Source organism: Watersipora subatra, chromosome 9, assembly GCF_963576615.1.
Source record: "Watersipora subatra chromosome 9, tzWatSuba1.1, whole genome shotgun sequence".
Lineage (NCBI taxonomy): Eukaryota > Metazoa > Bryozoa > Gymnolaemata > Cheilostomatida > Watersiporidae > Watersipora > Watersipora subatra.
In genome coordinates this window covers 37339773-37360012 of record NC_088716.1, presented here as the reverse complement: position 1 = coordinate 37360012, position 20240 = coordinate 37339773, and the positions used below count along the sequence as shown (strand labels likewise).

Here is a 20240-nt window from a genome sequence, read left to right as displayed (position 1 = left end):
AACTAGGCTACATCTGACTGCAGCAAATGGGCTTTTATCGTTCCATTGTTACGGCTGACAACTGGCGTGTAACAATAAATATTTTTAGTGAAGGGCGGAGGAACTTCCATTAGCCACTATTCTTTTTCTGAACACAACTTTTTTACCTCTAACAAACAAAACTAGGTTAGTAGCTCAAATTCTATAAAGTATCATCTAAAGTCAATATGTGAAATGCAGATAAGCATGCTAGTGTTAATAGACTGATAAAAAGCAAAAATTTAAAAATTATCTTGAAACATAATAAAGTCACTTTGTAGTTGTCAACATCTATTTGAGTAATATCTCAACTTTGGAAATAATATTACTCATAGAGAGAACAACTTATCATTACTCTATGTTTGTATAAAACATGTAAATATTTACTTCTAATAAAAAAACATAACTGTTTGTTGAGACTCAAAGGAAACTATTCATGTATTTGTCATGTTGATGGAATCATAACAGAACCAGTAAGTGGCATGACTGGTAGATTGTGGCATACGAATATCGCAATATTGGTATATTGCAACCTATAAATATTACAGTATATATATTGTTTTTTCCGTTGAGTGTTTTAAAGTTTCCACTTGTGTACCTTTAGTCATATATAACAATTAGAATGCTTGGCAGTCCAGTGCACTGTGAGAGATCATAATCAACAATCACTGTATGCATAGTTCATTCATGAAATACCAAAGTGTAGTGGTGTAGAGTGTTTGCATTGACCGAGTGGTGCAGTGGTTAGGGTGCTGGACTGTAAATTAGAGTACCTGAGTTCAATTGTTGTGTGGGCCATCTTTTCCTAACGCTCTTAGCGTGGCTTCAGACAGACAGACCGATGGACACAGCTCTTATTATAGTAAAGATTGTATATAAATGTGCATTTTATACATAAATGACAAATATTCTATATATATGATTGAGAATCCAAAATTTATTTTCTACAAATGCTAACTTTGGGTCCATAATTTTAAACATTCACACTATATTGGCATCATGCACTTTATTTATCTGTTGTATTACCAAGTTCCAATCCACAGACTCAAAGCTACTGTGGAGTAGTCTGCTATTGCATCGATGTGTTCATGCGCTTGTGACTAGTATTAGCCCTGACGCACAAAAAATAAAATTCAGCAGGTGAGGATAAGCACAGCGTTCTTATTTTACCTAAAAATGGTACAATAAGGGAACTCTGTGCTTCAATGCTGCTAGCTGCTCTTACTGATATTTACCTGTTTGCCATTGTGGTTCAAATGATTTCCTTTAGATATCTTCAGCCTCAACAAATGTATATAATATACTAACTTCAAATAAGAATTTCTCGTAACCGTCCCAACCATACAAATAGCATTATTGTATAAAAGCTATTTCTGTTTAGATCTATAAATTTGTATTTACTGAGCGGATGCATAATTATACAGTGACCTTTGTGTTGAGAACTTTTTAGTTTGATACAAATACAGCTGGTAGAGCAACTTGCATAGTCAACAAAGGTTCCAATACAATTTACTGTCAAAGCTAAAGTGGATCTTTAGACACATTTAGAACACATAGACACATTCAGAGTGGTACAGCCTGGGAGTTGAGTGAAGAGCTTGCTAAAGGCTTTCAAAAAGGAAATGCTGTTGCTTGGATTTGAACACTTGATAAAATAACTGAGTGCGTCCCAGTCGGACACTTGTTAAATGTTGACTGAAAAATTCAACACTTGTTTAGAAATGGCACCTATTGTATTTGTGATCTCACTGCTGCCCTCTTGTTTTCAGACTATGTAGGTAAGACTATAAATATTGTCTGTTTTCAGACTATGTAGGTGAGACTACAGACATTTTTAGACTTGCTTCTTTTTTTAATTTAACAGATTGCTTGTTGGAAAGAAAATTTGTGTTTTCTGACAAGTAAATATTGATATTAAGAACGTCAATGCTCTCTAGCTCAGCCTTGTGTAACGCGCTCATGTGTAATGTAAGTGTTACATAACAAACAATGATAAAAGGTTTGACAAGAACTTGGAGTACTCAAGTTCAAGGTGAACTTAAGTTGACTAAAGCCTCAGCACAAAAGCTATTAGCATCCGACATCCAAGCAAGGATGTTAATGCCAGCTAAACAGGAGGTTATGACTAGGAGAGGTACCAACACCTGACATTCAATTACCATATCTGGGTTATGACTAGTTAACACAGAAAATGTAACTAAAAGGATATCAGCGCCCAGCATCCAGGTATCACTCTCACCTCTAGCTAAATTTAAAACAAAATTGCCAAAGCAGTAAGTTTCTGGCATTCAACATAAAACTGACCTAAAAAATAACACACTTTTTTAAGAAAGATGACACCCTTAAAGGGTCCCTCGCATCAAAATTTGAATTATTTTATCAGGAAGTGTAGATATTTTCCATCATTTGGAATTTCGTTTGTTGTTTTCGGTGATCTGACTGCCAGGATGTTTCAGTATTAAAATCAACAAAACTTGATCATTCAGAAGAAAAAGATCTGCCCAGACTTCTCAAAAACGACATTATTAGTTGTGCATATTGTTTATAAATGGTAAATATTTAGTCGTATCAGCTTTGGGTGCTCATATGTGTGAACGATGGGACAAATTTTAACCAACCTACCTTCAAATTATTTGAAACAGGCTATATTTGAAGTTTTAGTCCATCAATCATGAGAAAATGCAAAATATCACATATGTCAATAGAGTTGCGCAACACTGCAGCTTGGACACAAAGACCGATGTTATAACAAAAGGGACAAACAGGAAGTGTGATTACTGGCATCATTTGGAAAATGTATTTTTCTTCGTAGCATTTTGACAGTGATCAAGTTTTGTCGATTTTAATTGTGAATAATGCTGGCACTCAGATCCCTTAAAATAACAAAAAATCTCAAATGATAGAAAAATTTGATGTGAATGATCTCGAGTGACCCTGAGTGACCCTAAGTGACCCTGAGTGACCTTGAGTAAGCCTGAGTGACCCTAGGTAACCCTGAGTAACCTTGAGTGACCTTGAGTGACCCTGAGTGACTATTAAGCTCAGCTTTCATTAGCTGTCTTTCCTAAATAGTCACAGTACTTCCATATAAGTATATTTCATTTTTGTTGAATCGTTCTTGCTGCCATCAACCACAACTCTCTAAGAACCATAGGCAATATAGTGAACTGTTATACATGTAGTGCTAATTTGGATAAAATACATCACAGAATAAGAGTTGTCTTTCCTTGTAGATATGAATTAATAATACTCTACCGTTAAACGTTGTTATTTTTAAACCAGCTTCAAAACTGTCAAGGTACCCAAATGAATAACATGTTTACAAAAAACTAAGGCTATCTACAGCGTCAGAAGAGTTTGTTTGGCCCTTGCAGAAATCTTTGATACTGTCAAGTATTGACTTGATATTACAAACTTGTAGTTGCTTGTGTTTAGTACTTACAGGTACATTGACTACAAACAGTAGACAGAACATTTGCTCATCAACAACAAAACTCGACTTTGAATCGGCAAAGATTATTGTACCAAGCGATTATTTTATTGATTGTTGAGTTCACCGTTGGGTTACAGTATCATAATCAATCAAATTCTTGCAACTATAATTGCGACTGTTTCAAATGATAATAATAATAATAATAGAGAAATAGGAAAATATAAAATGATGACATATTCATTTGTTCTATAAGACTGTATAAGAAAAGCAATTGAGCGTGTACAAACTCGGCAATAACATGCTTTTAAAAACTGGCGTTTCTAATAAAGAATGGGCTCCAAGCTATAGCCCCAAATTAAAGAATGAGCCTCAAGCTACAGCTCCAGTTTAAGGACACCTACTTACATATTCAGCTATAAAATTTGAGCATTTTGTTTTCGAAAAGTTGTGAGCAAAAGTTTTTTTTCAGTTTGTTCTATGATTGTGTCATGTTGATATCTGGCAAGGTTGTACTGATTTCTAATCTGTCTTTAGATGTCTGCTTCTCCAAACTAGCTTTAGATGAAGTCGTTTCAGCCTCGTTTCGAACTAGTTCATTTTCTTTGAAGTTGTCTCCCTCTACTCCCATTCCTGAATCTATGGCTAGTCTTTTTTCAAGGCCATTGTCTAGATCTGTTGTGTTTTCCTGAGTTGATGCATCGTTGGCACGAAGGTCTTCACTTCCAGCCAGCATTTCTGAATCGGTCATCACCGTCGTTCGCCCTCGAACGGACCAGTTTCCTGGACGATTCTGCTCTTTATTCACCATAATAAAGAGTTCTCCCTGAGTTGGGTTGTAGTTCTTTAGCTTGAGAAATCTTGTGAAATGGTGTCCGCTGGCAGCCGTGTTGCCTTGTTTGCTTGAGTCCCTGAACATTGTGTAGTCTCTGGCTAAGTTTTGTTCAATGCTTGTCGGCTTTCCTACAGAACACAAACTAACAAATCATACATCAAAAAAGAAGCAGCAAATATTTATAGCATTAACGTACTCATAATACATATAGTTTAAAGGTTGACTTGCAACAAAATTCACATTACCGTTATTTGATATGAAAAGATTCACCAAGTCTTACTCTGTTGTGTTGTAGGTGCAAAATATGTGGAAAGGTGATTACAAGCTCTTAAAAGCTCAAAAACGAACAGAAAATTGCAGCCACACGAGACCGCCGTAGTTTGGATTCCCTTTCCAAAACGGCTCAAATGTGATGTAGCTGTGAGAGATGGTTTCTGTTTATACTTTCTTGCAACCTTATTCGTCGAAATATTTTCACAAATATACTTCACGCATTCAATAAAACTATGTCTATTGTTCTTACGCGTCTGTTTTATCGTCATCGTAATGCTGTCACTTTTAGCACTGATATCTTATAACTTACCGTAAAAAATCGTTAAACTTTTTAACCTTACCTCAAAGGAGTACATATCATTGTCTGATAATCATGACGAGCCTGGTGGTCACCTGTGATAATCGAAAAGTGCTGCAAAAATTATTTGCGAAGTATTGGGTCACATGATCAGAGAACGACTTGACGATGGAATAATGCCGAAACAAAACTGTAAAGTAGCGAGCATCTATATTTGATACAGGGTCTTCGGTGAAACCCGAAGTGTTTGTCATAAACTAGTACTACGATAAGTTTTATATTGAGCTTTGTATGGGCCTTTCAATTCACGTGAGAACATACGTGACAAGGCGGTAACCAAATTTCGTGGTTGCTTCATCGAAATAAAGAGATTCCAATCTACGGCGGCTTTTCGTTTTTGAGCTTTTAAGAGCTTGTAATCACATTTCCACATATTTGGCACTTACAACACAACAGAGTAAGACATGGTGAATCTTTTGATACCAAATAACTGTAATGTGAATTTTGTTGCAAGTCAACCTTTAATGATATTTTCAATTCTTATTCATAAGGGTTGTCTACTGTTAACAGAAACTGTGCAAGATAAATTGTAAAAGGCTACTGTAAAAGAGAAAATATTCAGAGTTCATTTCAAAAACCAACGAGACCACAGCACTAGCCTAGAAATAAAGAGATAAACTTGTCAAAACTTTCTTAATTCTGTGAGGGAGCCTGACAAAAAACATTAAAAAACTGTAGGTTTGTCAAAACATCTTTTGGATTACCTGTATGTAAACACGCAAAATCACGCTGCATAGTTTAAATCATAATATACTTTTTGGTTTAATATGTCGAAATAAACTGTTCTCTCTATACAAATATTTTCATTGTAAAAGTAAATTAAAGATGAAAAAAATATTGAATTGTTGTGCCCATACAATCACTCAAATGCTAGAACAATCACAGTTCCTTTCAACTTTCTCATTCGTTAGATTTCTCTATTAAACTTGTCTTTTTGAGTAATTAAATACAATATTTTAAACCAAGTTCTGATTAAGTAATTGTCACACGATTTTGTTGTAACATCTGATATTACGCGTATAGAATGGTGTGAGTATAGGTATAGAGTGTGTAGCTTGTTTAGTTTAGATTTGAGAATAGAAATATCATCAAGGATAGGCTGAGCCGAAGCTTAAGCCAGTTGGTTTATAACATGTATTTTCTACTACCGATCAATTATACTGCTGCATTCTGGAACTCACGTTTGATATACAAACCATAAAGAGATATAGTCATAAAATGAACAAATATTATCAACTATATTTTTCAGGATTAAAGTTACTTTTAGTAGTATAATTTATGAAAAACATTTTGTTGTATCCTGAATGCATACTGAGTTGATTGAGATATGTTAAACCTACAATAATTGGCTTCTGGTCTAATGGAAACTAACCAATCAAATGCAGCGTAAAAACTAAACAGCTTCAACCTATCTTACCTCACACAGTGCTATTTGCTAACACTGTGTGTGGTAAAGCAAGCATTAGGAAAAAGCTAAGCTCAGGTCTGGCATGCTAGCTGCTTTATAAACCATTTAGGTCAAGTATCTTCAGTGATATTTAATGGTGGCCTAGAAAGTTCACATACACGAATGGAGTTGATTGATTGCTTGATTAGAAGCTGATAAAAAGAACTTGCTAGCACTTGTCGTTACTCATGCTCTAGAAGTATTTAAAAGGCGTTCGATAATAATAAAAACCCCACTCATTCAAATCTTTTCAAAAAGAATTGATTGGTTAACCCTTTATCCTGCACTTTATTGAATTTTACTAGTTCAATACAGGATCAAAGGGTTAAAATTACACATGCTGCAATTACTTTGTGTGGTTGCCTGTTATTTTAGCCTTGCAGTAAACTTTCGTTTGTCGGTTGAACTTGGCTTCGATTATTTTAGTTTCACGGTTTACAAAGTTGTGTAAACATTTGTTGACATGTTTAATGCAATGTTTTATGAAATAGGAAGGTTTACACCTCGATGGGATGGCAGAGCTTACAAATGAACTCATATAAGAGACAACCTTCTGAAAATGAGCTCGTGTGTTATGTATACAACATGAAACTTTTAATATTAAAATAAGATTTACTGAAGCTAAGACACATTCAAAACTGTCCAGAAACTCTTTACAGAAATTAGAATTTGTCCAATTAGCTCATACTGCTGTGATGCCTGAGATTTTGTCATATTCTATCAGAAAGCCCTCAGTTGATTATTTAAGAGGTTGGTTCTCAGAAACAAGATGGAGTTTTAAACCAAAGCCTTTCAGCGGCCTGGCAGATGGCACAAAGCATATGCTTGTGAAGCTTTAGATCAAAGTTGGGCAAAAATGTGGAAATGCATAGAGTTTACTAGGACTAACAGACAGACACAATGACAAAGTGAGATTTATCAATATCTATCAATATCTATCAATATCTATCAATATCTATCAATATCTATCAATATCTATTAATATCTATCAATATCGATAAGTAATGAATTAACAAATGCTAATGACAATCGCTTTACTTGTCCATTATTTATGAGTAATTCTTATTTGAACAGATTGGCAGCTGACAGCTTTATCTGTAGCTAAGTGTATTACTTGTTTATAAATCCAAATAAACTGCAAGCAAACAAGTTAGCTTTTCTTGAGACTAGAAGTAATTATCTTGATATGTTATTAAACATTCATGTACTGAGCTATAAACTAACACTTGTAAACAAGTAAACAAGTGCCCTCTATCAAGTCTTCTGTAGAATATGACCATGGCCATTTTAACCGTTATACCAGTTTCGTTTTCAGCCCACATTTTCAGATGTTATGAAAAGTTTGCAAATACATGTACGTATAACTTTTTATTGGTATTGCTGATCATCAACAGAATGATGTTTGTCGCTACATACGAAAAAATGAAAAACATAAATCAGGAATTGCTGAGTGAGCTGAACAAAAGTGTTTTAAAGTTTAATAATCTAATAGTATTGTGTAGGAGTCGAGGTAGTTAATCGAAGGCTGTAGTAACAGAAAGTTTATAAACTAAAACATACGATGGTGGATGTAGTATGCTGGTGTCACGGAATAGAACACTTTCATGCGCACTTAAAATCTTTAGATATGCATATGTTTTTATGATTGATTGCAGAGTTTACAGATATTTGCAGACAATGAATGGAATTTTTACAGGTTTTCAGGTATTTTGTAATGAGTTGATAGAGTGCATACTAATTTGTCCAAAAGTCGAAAGGTTGGAGTACAGATAGCATCTAAACGTTACTAAGGTAACGCTACATATACTACTAGTAATGTAATGTCAGGGTCCGCGTCAGGGTGTCAGGGTGGCCTTGTGGGTAGCGTCTTTAACTGTCAACCATGGGGTTGGTTCGAGCCCTGCTTAATGCCGATCTGACAAAAAGCTCTCAGCAAGCTTTTAACCCTAAATCCCTGGGTCTCTTGGATCTAGACCATAACTTGGAGGCCCCGTGGACCACACTGGCAACATGGGCACCTTGAAGATCCACCTCTGTCCTTCGCACATTAAGCAAGTGAAATGGCTACCTGGCTCTCTCAGACTGTACATGTTGCACAATGCATCCTTTCTGGTTAATCTGACCTTGATAAGTGTTAGGACCACCCAAGGTAGCTTTTAAAAGACTAGTCCACGTGTTTCTCTAGAGAACAGGAGAACATTACCAAGCATTGTCACTACATGACAGAAGCATGCCATTACTACTACTAGTAACATGCTTCAACTAACCTGCCGTCTCAAGGATGCGGAAGGCTGACTTAGAGTCTATCTGGTCCATACTAGAAGAGAATCTCTGCGATACATTCTCATGATTTACGGAGAGAAGAGGCTCTGCATTGCACTGATGTAAGTCATAGGTGGCAGCGTGTCTCGGGCTGCCGTGAGTGTGCCTAGATTTCGTCGGAGAGAATGCATAGCCTCTGTTGTAAGAGTTGACAAGTTGTCTGCAACAATGAAAAGGTATGACAAAACAGTTCCATCATCCTCAGGCAATTGTTTTCTAGTTTAGTTTGTAGGTATAATGCTACCAGTTTACTAGTAGCATTATTAATGGTAATAATTAAAAATGATAACACAGCATCAGCCCTAACTCAAAAGATCTGACAACTACTAGACAAATTTTAGAAGTGTTAAATTATCAAGTTATAGTTTTTATATTTTATCAACGCTTTTGGCGGGAGCCTTGCAAATCTACATCTCAGATTGCAGTAGAGTTTGACATTTTCAAAGCGAGTATTTTAACCTAGCCGGATGCCTACCGATAAAAGTCTTCAAGCCTCTTGTTAGCCATTGTGTCATGTGTAAGATAGGTAGACGGGGCGGGTGCTAGGTGCCCTCCATCCATCATTCTTAGTCCCCTCAGTTTAATAAGCTGCTGTTTGCTAACAAATTCCTGTGTCCGCTCTCTGTTCAGTAAACTGGTTGGCTTCGTTGCTGGTGACTCTATGACAGTCTTCTTCTCTCTGTCAACTGTAATTGAACCATAGACATGTGATTCTGCTAGTCAAAATTTTATATATAGCTAGTACTCTGGCAGCTCAGTGCGCCATGAGAGATCATCATGTGTAATAGCTATACGCCTAATTAATCTGCATTCCGAGAAGGTGGTTGAGTGGTGTAGTTGGTAGTGTGCCTGGTTACTAAACTGAACATCAGAGTTCGATTCCCAAGCATTGCATTGTTTTTCCTAACCTTTAAATGTGGTTTGGAACAAACAGAGACGGCTCTTATTATAGTAAAGGCTAGCACCCTAGCAGTCTCGAGTGCTGTGACAGATCGTCAAGTGTGACTATACACATGATAACATGCACAAATAATATATGCACAGGATTGTAAAACCCTGTAATGCAAATGATTGGGGTTGGTGATTGCGTAACGGTTGGTGAAAAAACTGAATGTTGTGGGTTCAAATCCTGTATGATGTGAAGCTTGTTTTTATAAAAATCTCTAATCGTAGCTTCAAGCAAACTTTAAAGATTTATGGTTAGTTCTAAACCTGGTAAAGTGCTAAACTCATTCAAATGTACTAGAATTGTATGTATAATCATCATTAAAGATGTGATGGGATACAGATTTCTGTTATATAGGTGAATAAAATATTTGTCTGTATATGTCTGGACATCTAAATTTGACCACTTCGTTTCCCATCTTCACCACGCCTTAGCAGCATATCATAAAACCACTCCATTATAAAGCTATTGCACTATTTGACACTACCCATCGTTGTATTGAATAATCAATAGATCTACTAGTGTATAGTAATCGGTGAATGAAATTGGGAGTTGTCTTCAATTGACTTGGTGGAATACATTCTCTTCTAGTATATGTAGTTGAGCTAGCTACAGATGATGTCAGTTGATGAGCTGGTTCATGGGCCAGTGCAGCAAGATATCACATATATTGATGTAATCTTACACCTTAACATGACCAACAGGCTGTAATATGACGTAGTAGTTAATACTATAAATAGTGGAGTAAAACTGAGAAATATATTGCAACAAAAAATATAATATATAGTAATAGTTAAAATAATATAACATAACTCATAAGAGCTGTGGATTAATGGTTCTGTTGTGTCAGATTTACAAATAGGCCTTGGGGTGGTGACGGGAAATGTGTGTGACATTAGAATGACTTTTCAGTCAAATCAATTTATGTGGATTAGTATGCTCACTGACAGGCACTCGTCTAACTGGAGTTTGGTATACTGTTTTAACATCTGCTATATTAATAGTTTATCATTTTAGAAACTGTGCAAGAGCAACAATACAAGGTTTGTTTCCTCCTGCATTCTCCAACTCTTGACTCAACCTCAACCTTTTGAAACTGAAACCTATTATGTATTACCGCTGTTACAATATTATGCTAAGTGTGACGTACTTTAAAGTAAATGTAGTTTTAGCCATAAAAAGGTCTAACAGCTGAAAGAAGACATAATCCATCCTAAGTGAGATGCAGGTAAGATGCAGGTAAAATGATCATACTTCACTTATCCTAAGCTAACTAAAGCTATGCTCCTACAAGGTAAACAAATACCCAACTTGTTTATATAACTTTTCTTACCTATAGTTGGAGCAAAACCATGCTTGGGGAGACGTTTGATAGGACTTTCTGAAGATATACGGGTATCTCTTGGAGTTGGAGGAAATACGACCTTTCTTCCTCTGATGGTTTCCATCTGGGGTGGCTCTTCGAATAATCGTATTTTAGTCGGTGTCACTTTCTGTGGTGCAGATGAAACATTGGCAGCTTCAAGATTGGGCTACAATGAGTATAAATACGCTGACATGGCAGGTCGGTTGTATTGTGACATCATACAACAATGATATGCTATTCCAAGGCTGCTCAATAACATTGCTCGGTTACGCAATCGTAATATGAAAATTTCACTCATTTGTGGTTTTTGTTCACCTTCTTTTTTGTTCTTTTTTAAAAAAATCATGGAAGAGGTACAACACAAAACTTTATACATTTAGAGAAAAAAACTTTAAATTAATTTTCTACTAAAAATAGATTTGGACTTGTCTCCCTTGACATACAGTATGAGTGAGCATAATTATATACAAATACTATCTACTGACTATGTGATGTTACAGCAATTGCTAGGATAATAGCGATCATATAATTTTATGTAGAAAAAACATTAAAAGATTGGGCTGTTTACTAATTTAAATAAGTACAATTGGAAAGAGCTTTTATTGATTGCACAAAACTTACTTACATTGAATCTATAAAAAATTCAAAATAAGTTTTGAAGCTTTGCTAACTTTAAAAATGATGCAACCGTTGGTAACTATTACATTCGGCTAAAAGCATTCAGATCACTGTAAGAACATTTACGCCTTGTTCAATTTTAGCAGTTTTTAATATTTGGGATGTTGTGGAAAGTGAAAGATGATAATGCAGATCTCTAATTTACAAATAAACCAATATGGACATGTTCTTCTTACACTCATATAATAATCACTACTAATCCAACTTTATTATTATTACATGTAGCTGAGTAAATATTGTTATACGCTCTTTAAAATTCCAATCTCATGGTTGGCCAGTTTTCGTACTGGTCAAATGTAAACTTAACCCGTATTTCTAAAAGCCAATCAATTATGCAGGCTTAGTTCTCTAATGAGCGACCTTAATATGAGCCCATTTCTTCAAAATCCTAATCTCAATGACATTTACAAAAGAGAAGAGGCAATCGAAGCCCAGACTTGTTGTTTACATAAACCTTGTAAGGGACCAGCAATGAGAACCTTTGATTATTTTACTAACAGAGCCACCGGCTGCTTTTCATACAAATGAATAGCAGATGAAGTTGTGTAAAGTCTGATGTTGAGCTCATTTTCAACTGTTAAAGTAGCATGCAGTTTTTAAGAATGAACAACCAACGATGTATAGCTGTAATAATGACAACAAGTGAATGTATGAAGAGGTGTGTGTCACTATGGAAACCTCTAGCATTAGAGGTCATCTAGTTCGACCGCTCTTGAAATGGAAAGGTAACTCTTTGCTAGTGAGTTTCTGGTTGAGGTTATGAGTGTGTCTAGGATTGACATAATCCAATTGGTTGTTCAGAATCAATTGAGATGAAAATTGGTTGCATTAAAGATGATCCTATTACTGAGTGAGAACATCCGTTGCCTTTACTAGCATAGCTATATATTACTTGCCTTTACTAGCACAGCTATAGGGTACTTGCCTTTACTAGCATAGCTATATATTACTTGATAGTGCAGACAGAAGCAGGAAACAGAACTGTAGTGACTCTAGAGAAGAATGTCAGCCAAACATAAATGAGTGCAGTTAGGCTATTCCATCACTCTAGTTATAACACTCAGCACTCTTCAGAAGGTAGAGTGATGTTAGCAGTAGACCTGACTACTTATCTATTTCATCTATATCTATATGTGTATACATGCATATACACCACATGTATATACATGCACATACATGTATATACATGTATGTGTATGTATATACATACACATACATGTATATACATGTAGGTGCGTGTATATACATGCACCTACATGTATATACATACACCTACCTGTATATACATACACCTACATGTATATACATACACCTACATGTATATACATACACCTACATGTATATACATGCACCTACATGTATATACATACACCTACCTGTATATACATACACCTACATGTATATACATACACCTACATGTATATACATACACCTACATGTACATACATACACCTACATGTATATACATACACCTACATGTATATAAATGCATACAAGGCATACATACAGCTATGAGATTAGATAGCTACTTGATAGCTTTAGCCAATTACAGTTTGGCTGCTTATCATGAATGTTGACATGATGGAAGAGCCAAGACTCTAATGACATCAGGTCTGTTAACATTTACATAAGGTCTGTTAACATTTACATCAGGTCTGTTAATATTTACATTAGGTCTGTTAACATTTATCTATAAACCTTGTTAACTTTTGAAGCAGTTCTGTTAACATTTGTACCAGTATTGTTCACATGTAATCAAGTCATGCTAAAATTTATATACGTTCTGTTAGTATCTAAACCAGGACCGTTAATATTGACACCAGCTCTGTTAACATAAACCCAACTATATTTATGTTGACTTGGTTAACTTGTTACGTTGTATAACTATGTAATCAAACAGCATCAGACACAGTGTCAATCGTAAGTAATCTAGTATTTCGCTGTCGCTAATTTACTAACCACTCATGTGAAGGCTGTGTATTAATATATTTATATGGTATATTAAATTACTGAATTACTGCCTATAGAAGGAGTGTAAGCACTAATTATAGCTGTACCTCACTCCTAGCTCGTTAGCATTTCAGATGAAAACATTGAACTAAATAGAGACTTCAGTTGTATAGACCTATAGTATAGAAATATGATTTATAGGCTATTCAAGGAAACACAATACCCATACAATATAGTGAAGGGGTTGGCAGCTGATGAATACTAACAAGTGTGTATGTTTGTAGGTGAGGGTGTAATACTAGAGCTCGATTAGATGCGTAATTGTTAAATTTTTGCTTATAAAGATAACTTGACTTGATAATAACACGCAAATACAAACGTGTCAGCCGCTGCCCAAAGAACTGGAGGGCACTTAAAATGCAAGGTGGTCTCTTTAGGCTAAATGATTGTATATGCATTAGTAAGCTATGTGTAATCATATTCAACATGGTGCCTGGGCTGGTGAGACCATTCGGTACGGCATGGCAACAATGAACCAATCACCTCGATTTTTACAAAACTTCCGAGCTATTTTACCTAGCTTTTGCTTTAGTCGCTATTTCTCATTTTTAGTATTTACAAAGTGACCAGCTATTTGATGTTAATATCAGTTCATGGTTTGAGTTCATATAACCAGTTATGAGTTATATATAAATGTTGGGATGCAAAGCATCAGCCTTTAATAGAAAGTAGCCTAAGCAGTGCTACGACCACATGAGGTTTTACTATATCAAGTGGTGTAAGCCCCAAGGGTGGTGTAGGTACCACGAGTTGTGTAAGTACAGCGAATGGTGTAAGTATGATGACTGGCATAAATTATAACAGTTGGTGTAAGTACAACATGTGGTGTAAGTGAAACAATTATGCTAACTAGTGTATGTACAGTAAGTTCTTCAAAAGTGTTATGCAAAAAGGTGCTTACCTTATTTAAATCTGCGAGAGGGAGAATTGGTCGATTTTCTCTTGAAGTTAGCATTGAATCCGAACTTGTGCTAAAAGCAGTTGGGGGTGGCTTTACAAAGGCTTCAGTATTTGTGTGCATAACATCAGGTTTTTCATAGAATTCTGGTAACGACTTTTCCTTAGACCAGGTATGCTCTCTCTCACTCATGAATGGATTGACCTGTAAGAGACATACCCGACTTGATTATAACTATTAGTTTACACATGTACACTCCTTTCACAAAGAGTAGGATACAATACGACATGGCAAAATATAAACCGGGGCACAAATGATACAATGGCTATTAGGGTTGGGTGTCAGCAACCCCTCCTCCTTTGTGCTGTACTATTTGACAATGCAGCAGCCACAGAATGCACCATAGTTACGACTGGCACACTTTTTTGTACGTTCTCTCAGCTTCCTTGATCAAACCTTATGTCGCTGAATGCTCAAATATGGCCAGTTGTAATTACATGAACTTTACCTTTCTCTAAGACAGAGATAAACTTGGTACTCGAATCATGAAGACAACCACCTGACTAACAGCTTTGATATATGTTATGTACCCTGTTTCCATGATGTACACGATTCGCAAATTTGAGCCAATCCGCAAGTTATCCGCAACATGGAAACGGCATAAATCCGCAAGCTAAGCGAGTTTTACGATTCGCAAAACTTTATTGAATTCATCTTGCTTGCGAATTATACAGCTAAAACTAAAAGCTGGCAGCACAAAACTTAATCTTTTGATAAACTGGCAGCATGAATTAACATGAATGTTGCTTATTTCTTTGGTTCTCTTTGCTATGTACCAGACCATGTTCATCACAAATCTAAAAAAACTTTTCTGAATTATCCTGGAATTGATTTCATTACATTTAAGACCGTAGAAGTAAAAACAAAATTGAACATTTTAACAATTAGAAAGATAATAAGCCGCTGAACATAGCTTATGATATGGCTGGTAGAGATCTTATCAAAGCCTGGATACTCAATTAACACTGGATAATAAGTAGCAGTAGCATGAGTTAGTAAACAAGCACCTAAAACACAAGCAACTATTTGCTGCTAAGAGAATCTCTAATCTTTATCTTCTCTTTACATTGATTTCTTCAAATAATCAATGAGTTGTACGTATAACTTTTTATTGCCATTAGTATTCATCAACAAAATGTTGTTTTCGTTACATTCCAAAAAAACGAAAAACAAAAAACGAAAAGACAGAAATCAGGAATTATAAAGTGAGTTGCACAAAAGTGTTTTAATAGATGGTAATGTAATAATATTGCAGAGGAGTCGGGATAGTGAATTGTTGGTAATAGTGAATTGATAGTGAATTAAAAGTTGTAGTAACAAAAAGTTCTGAAACATACGTCGGTGGAGTTTTTACCTTAACAACGGGAACCTTCGGATCTCGCAACCGCCTGACCCTCCGACTGTGTCCATGATGTAAGGCTCGCTGAGCGATGTTGACTGGTGCCCCATCAGCCATCTTGTGCAGCCGCTGATCTCTACCTGTATAAACCAGTCAGCAGCCCTCTAATACCTCCTATTGAAAGTTACTTACAGATAGACAGTCATTAGTCCTATTAAGGCGTGTTGTGTCTCCAATTACAGAGTTTAATTAGACTGGCAGGTAGGGATTTGGAAGGATTTTTCAGGAATTTAAATCGTATTAGATAGCAGTAAACCTTCCATTTGAATACAGCTAGTAGCTGTAACTGGCCTGTATTGACTGGTCAAGAGTAACAATAAGCTGCAGTGGAACGGGCAAATGAACGGTGTGTGCTGATAAATAACTACCGTTCTATTGATACGTTCGCAACGGCAGCGGTTATTAAGTGATATAATAACACTAACTGATACCAAACAAATTCTAACATTGATACGCTGAAAAACAATAGTTTATAATTCGCATTTATGTGTGTTTAGTAGCTGAAGTTGGCGAAGGTTTAAACAACTGAACTGACAAAGTGTTGTTTATTGTGTGGAGATCGTAAACAAGTCAAAACTGAGTGTTACTTTATTGCTAATTATATAAACTTACCATAAAATCAACTTTTACTTACAATATCTTTTATAGTTTTTTTTGTTTTCTAGCATAAAGTTGTTCATTTTTAGTTGTGCCTAAAACTAGAGTATGCTTGCTATAAAGAAAATACTGATAATAATTTTATTAGCAATTGTAAAGAAACTTGGCAGTTACTGATGAGATTTGCAATCGCTAACCAAATTGGCAATTGCTAAAGAAGTTAGCAATTGCTAAGGACATTAGCGATCGCTAATGTCCTTAGCAGTTTTTTTCAATTGCTAATGACCTAAGCAATTGCTTATTTGCGGGTCATTAGCAATTGAAAACAATGCTAATGTCATTAGCAATTGCTAAGCAATATAGCAGTTTCGATCATGCCAAATATGCAGCTTATACTAATAGGAAATAACTAATAAGGTAATAAAATATATAGCTGATTACTATGATTTGCGTATATTGATTAAATTAATCTCTATTTGCAAATTATTTATTAGGCGATACCTAAGTACTTATAACAATAGAGAGATAAGAAAAAGCTAATAAGGTTGTGGAAGGGCTATTCTGCTATCATACTTGGTATACAACGCAGCAGACAACGCAGCAAACTGATATATTTAACAGAAACTAATTGAACATTTCAAAAACTTCTAACCATCAGGCATAATGATAATGCAGCTATCCAGTTCACAGTTGACATTAGAATTGCTGCTATCAAAGTGATGTCAATAATTTCTGTCAGAAATGGCTATCAGTTTGTCACAGAAGCAACAAAAGTAGTGCAAATACCATGAATACTGTATTTGACACATTCAGGAAATTGGCTCTGAGAAAGCTAATTAAGGGGTAAATACTGGTATAGATTGCTTCAGAGAATGCACAGCTATAATAACCACTTTGCTACCAAGATAAAATGTATACAGCTGACTATGTATATGAAAGGTGCCATAGAAGGTACCATAGAAGGTGCCATAGAAGGTGCCATAGAAGGTGCCATAGAGCTGCAGACAGAAATTTATCACAAGTATTTGCAGGCAGACAAATGTTAACAGCTAAACAAAACAGTTGGTTACGATACTAGAACAACTTCAATTCTAAAACTTACAGCAGTAATATAAAAATTTATACCAACTCTGTTAACTTCTATATTAATCCGATACCATCTTTTTGTTAACCCTGTTAACTTTTGAAGCAGTTCTGTTAACATTTAGATTCATCTTGTTCACGTTCAAAAAGTTATGTTAATTCTGTAGTTAACATATTATTAGTTAACAAGTTATACAGACTCTGTAACCATTTAAAGCAGTTATGTTAATATTTTATCAACTCTGTTAACAAATACAACAGCCCTGCATATTTACACTTTAGAAACAGAATAAGGAGAGATAAAACTTATCTGTGTAACATACAATATATTAAATGCCTTTTTTATGTGTTTGTTACATTTAAGATAATCTACAAATTGGGATTGAACCTTAATCATAGTGATTTGAAAGAGATGGGAAGTTTCTAGAATGAGCAAAGTACAGGAGTAGCTGTTGCTCAGTCTGATCAGTGATAACACATCGAGTAGAATATTAAAAACCAGACATGAGTATAAGTTAACCTACCACAACACTTTAGTTTTAGTAACTCTCCTTGTTTTCTAATACACAGTGTTTCTTACTGTACAAGTAAATGTGATTGCTTATACACTGTATACACTGTATACCTGGTAGGTATATACATACACGCGGATATAAGGATACAGATGCACATGTCTAAAGATACATACAAAATAGGTGGGAAGATACCTGAAAATTTCTTAAACTTAGTTGTTTTCTAACGATCGTGCATAAATACAAGTGCAACTTATAGAACTGTATACCTACGCATTGAAAACGGAATAAGGAGAGATAAAAACCCAGCTGATTAATAAGCAATACATTGAGTTTCACATGTTTGTTACATTTTAGGATAATTTATAAGTTGGGATTGTTTAAACTTGTACATTTGCTACTGACAGAGCAATCAGTAACATGGTCTATTACAGAGCAATCGGTAACATGGTCTATTACAGAGCAATCAGTAACATGGTCTATTACAGAGCAATCGGTAACATGGTCTATTACAGAGCAATCAGTAACATGGTCTATTACAGAGCTAACACAAAACTTACCCTCTGCTGTAGCTGTTGGTTAAGCACCTCTGCTACCGAGTGACAACTAGAGTTTGTTCTTGTTTAAATAAACTACAGAATACTAGATTAATAATATCTAATTTAGCTTGGTTTGTATCAATTTCTACCTACATGCAGCTATGCAGTCTACGTTTTACGGACAAACCATCTACTTGTTGATCTTGGTTAAGGTGTTCCCACTGACAGCGGAGGTCAACAGGTGAAGTGTTTGTTCGCAAGCTGTTTCACAATTCATTACAATTCATCTAGAATTACTTGAGCTAATATTTATGTGAGCCAAGCACCCTCTACTCTAACTTATTGTAGAAGGCGCTGTTATGTCGAAATGCCTTACCTGCTAGAACGTATCCATGCGCTGTCTTACATAAAGTTACGTTATGCACAATCGGTGGCAGCAGTCAGCGCCAAACACTGGTTGTCACCTACTACTAATGCCCGTTGACTTCACTCAATGTAGCATATTGTAAAAAGAATTTCAACATTCTAAATGGTTGCTATTGAGCTTTGTGGACAAACAATACAGCCCATTTTCTATAATCTATAGCATGCTTAGCTCTTTTTCATCAGCCAATGAGGATTGTCCAATGCAAATGGCATGTTTTGAATTCATTAGCCAATCACAAGGCTTGGAAATGTGTGTAATATCTACCTAATACAAATTAGCAGTACCTTCTGTCTGTTTTGTAGATGGCCTTTCTATAATCTTATATACTCTGATACTACATGACACAAGGTAGGTGTACATAATATACATGCACAACAAAATATACATGCACAACAAAATATACATGCACAACAAAATATACATGCACAACAAAATATACATGCACAACAAAATATACATGCACAACAAAATATACATGCACAACAAAATATACATGCATAACAAAATATACATGCACAACATAAAATACATGCATATTATGTTATATATGTATATTATGTTATGCATGGATATCATGTTATGCATGTATATTATGTTATACCTGTATATTATGTTATGCTTGTATATTTTGTTATGCATGTATATTATGTTATGCATGTATATTATGTTATGCATGTATATTATGTTATGCATGTATATTATGTTATGCATGTATATTTTGTTATGCATGTATATTGTGTTATGTATGTATATTATGTTGTGTATGTATATTATGTTATGCATGTATATTATGTTATACATGTATATTATGTTATACATGTATATTATGTTATATATGTATATTATGTTATGCATGTATATTATGTTATGCATGTATATTGTGTTATGTATGTATATTATGTTATGCATGTATATTATGTTATACATGTATATTATGTTATGCATGTATATTATTTTATGCATGTATATTATGTTATGCATGTATATTGTGTTATGTATGTATATTATGTTATGCATGTATATTATGTTATGCATGTATATT

At 35.0% G+C, this 20240-nt stretch overlaps 1 protein-coding gene across 1 annotated transcript; it reads right to left on the bottom strand.

Annotated features, from left to right (window-relative positions):
- Positions 1 to 3553: 3553 nt before the first annotated feature.
- On the bottom strand, positions 3554 to 19155 carry LOC137404389 (uncharacterized). Its single transcript, XM_068090586.1, has 7 exons — positions 19148 to 19155; positions 15996 to 16120; positions 14585 to 14785; positions 10963 to 11161; positions 9159 to 9369; positions 8629 to 8843; positions 3554 to 4411 (listed from the first exon to the last, which is right to left on the bottom strand). Exons 2-7 carry the CDS (start codon positions 16095 to 16097, stop codon positions 3927 to 3929), a joined length of 1413 nt encoding a protein of 470 aa, XP_067946687.1. The 5' UTR covers positions 16098 to 16120; positions 19148 to 19155; the 3' UTR covers positions 3554 to 3926.
- Positions 19156 to 20240: the final 1085 nt, after the last annotated feature.

Excerpts from the sequence above, each read along its gene's own strand:
- LOC137404389 (XM_068090586.1), bottom strand. The coding sequence starts at position 16,097 with ATGGCTGATGGGGCACCAGTCAACATCGCTCAGCGAGCCTTACATCAT. Across the intron at positions 14,786-15,995 it reads CGAAGGTTCCCGTTGTTAAG|GTCAATCCATTCATGAGTGA; the intron begins GTAAAAACTCCA and ends TGTCTCTTACAG. Across the intron at positions 8,844-9,158 it reads AGGCTTGAAGACTTTTATCG|ACAACTTGTCAACTCTTACA; the intron begins GTAGGCATCCGG and ends TCATTGTTGCAG.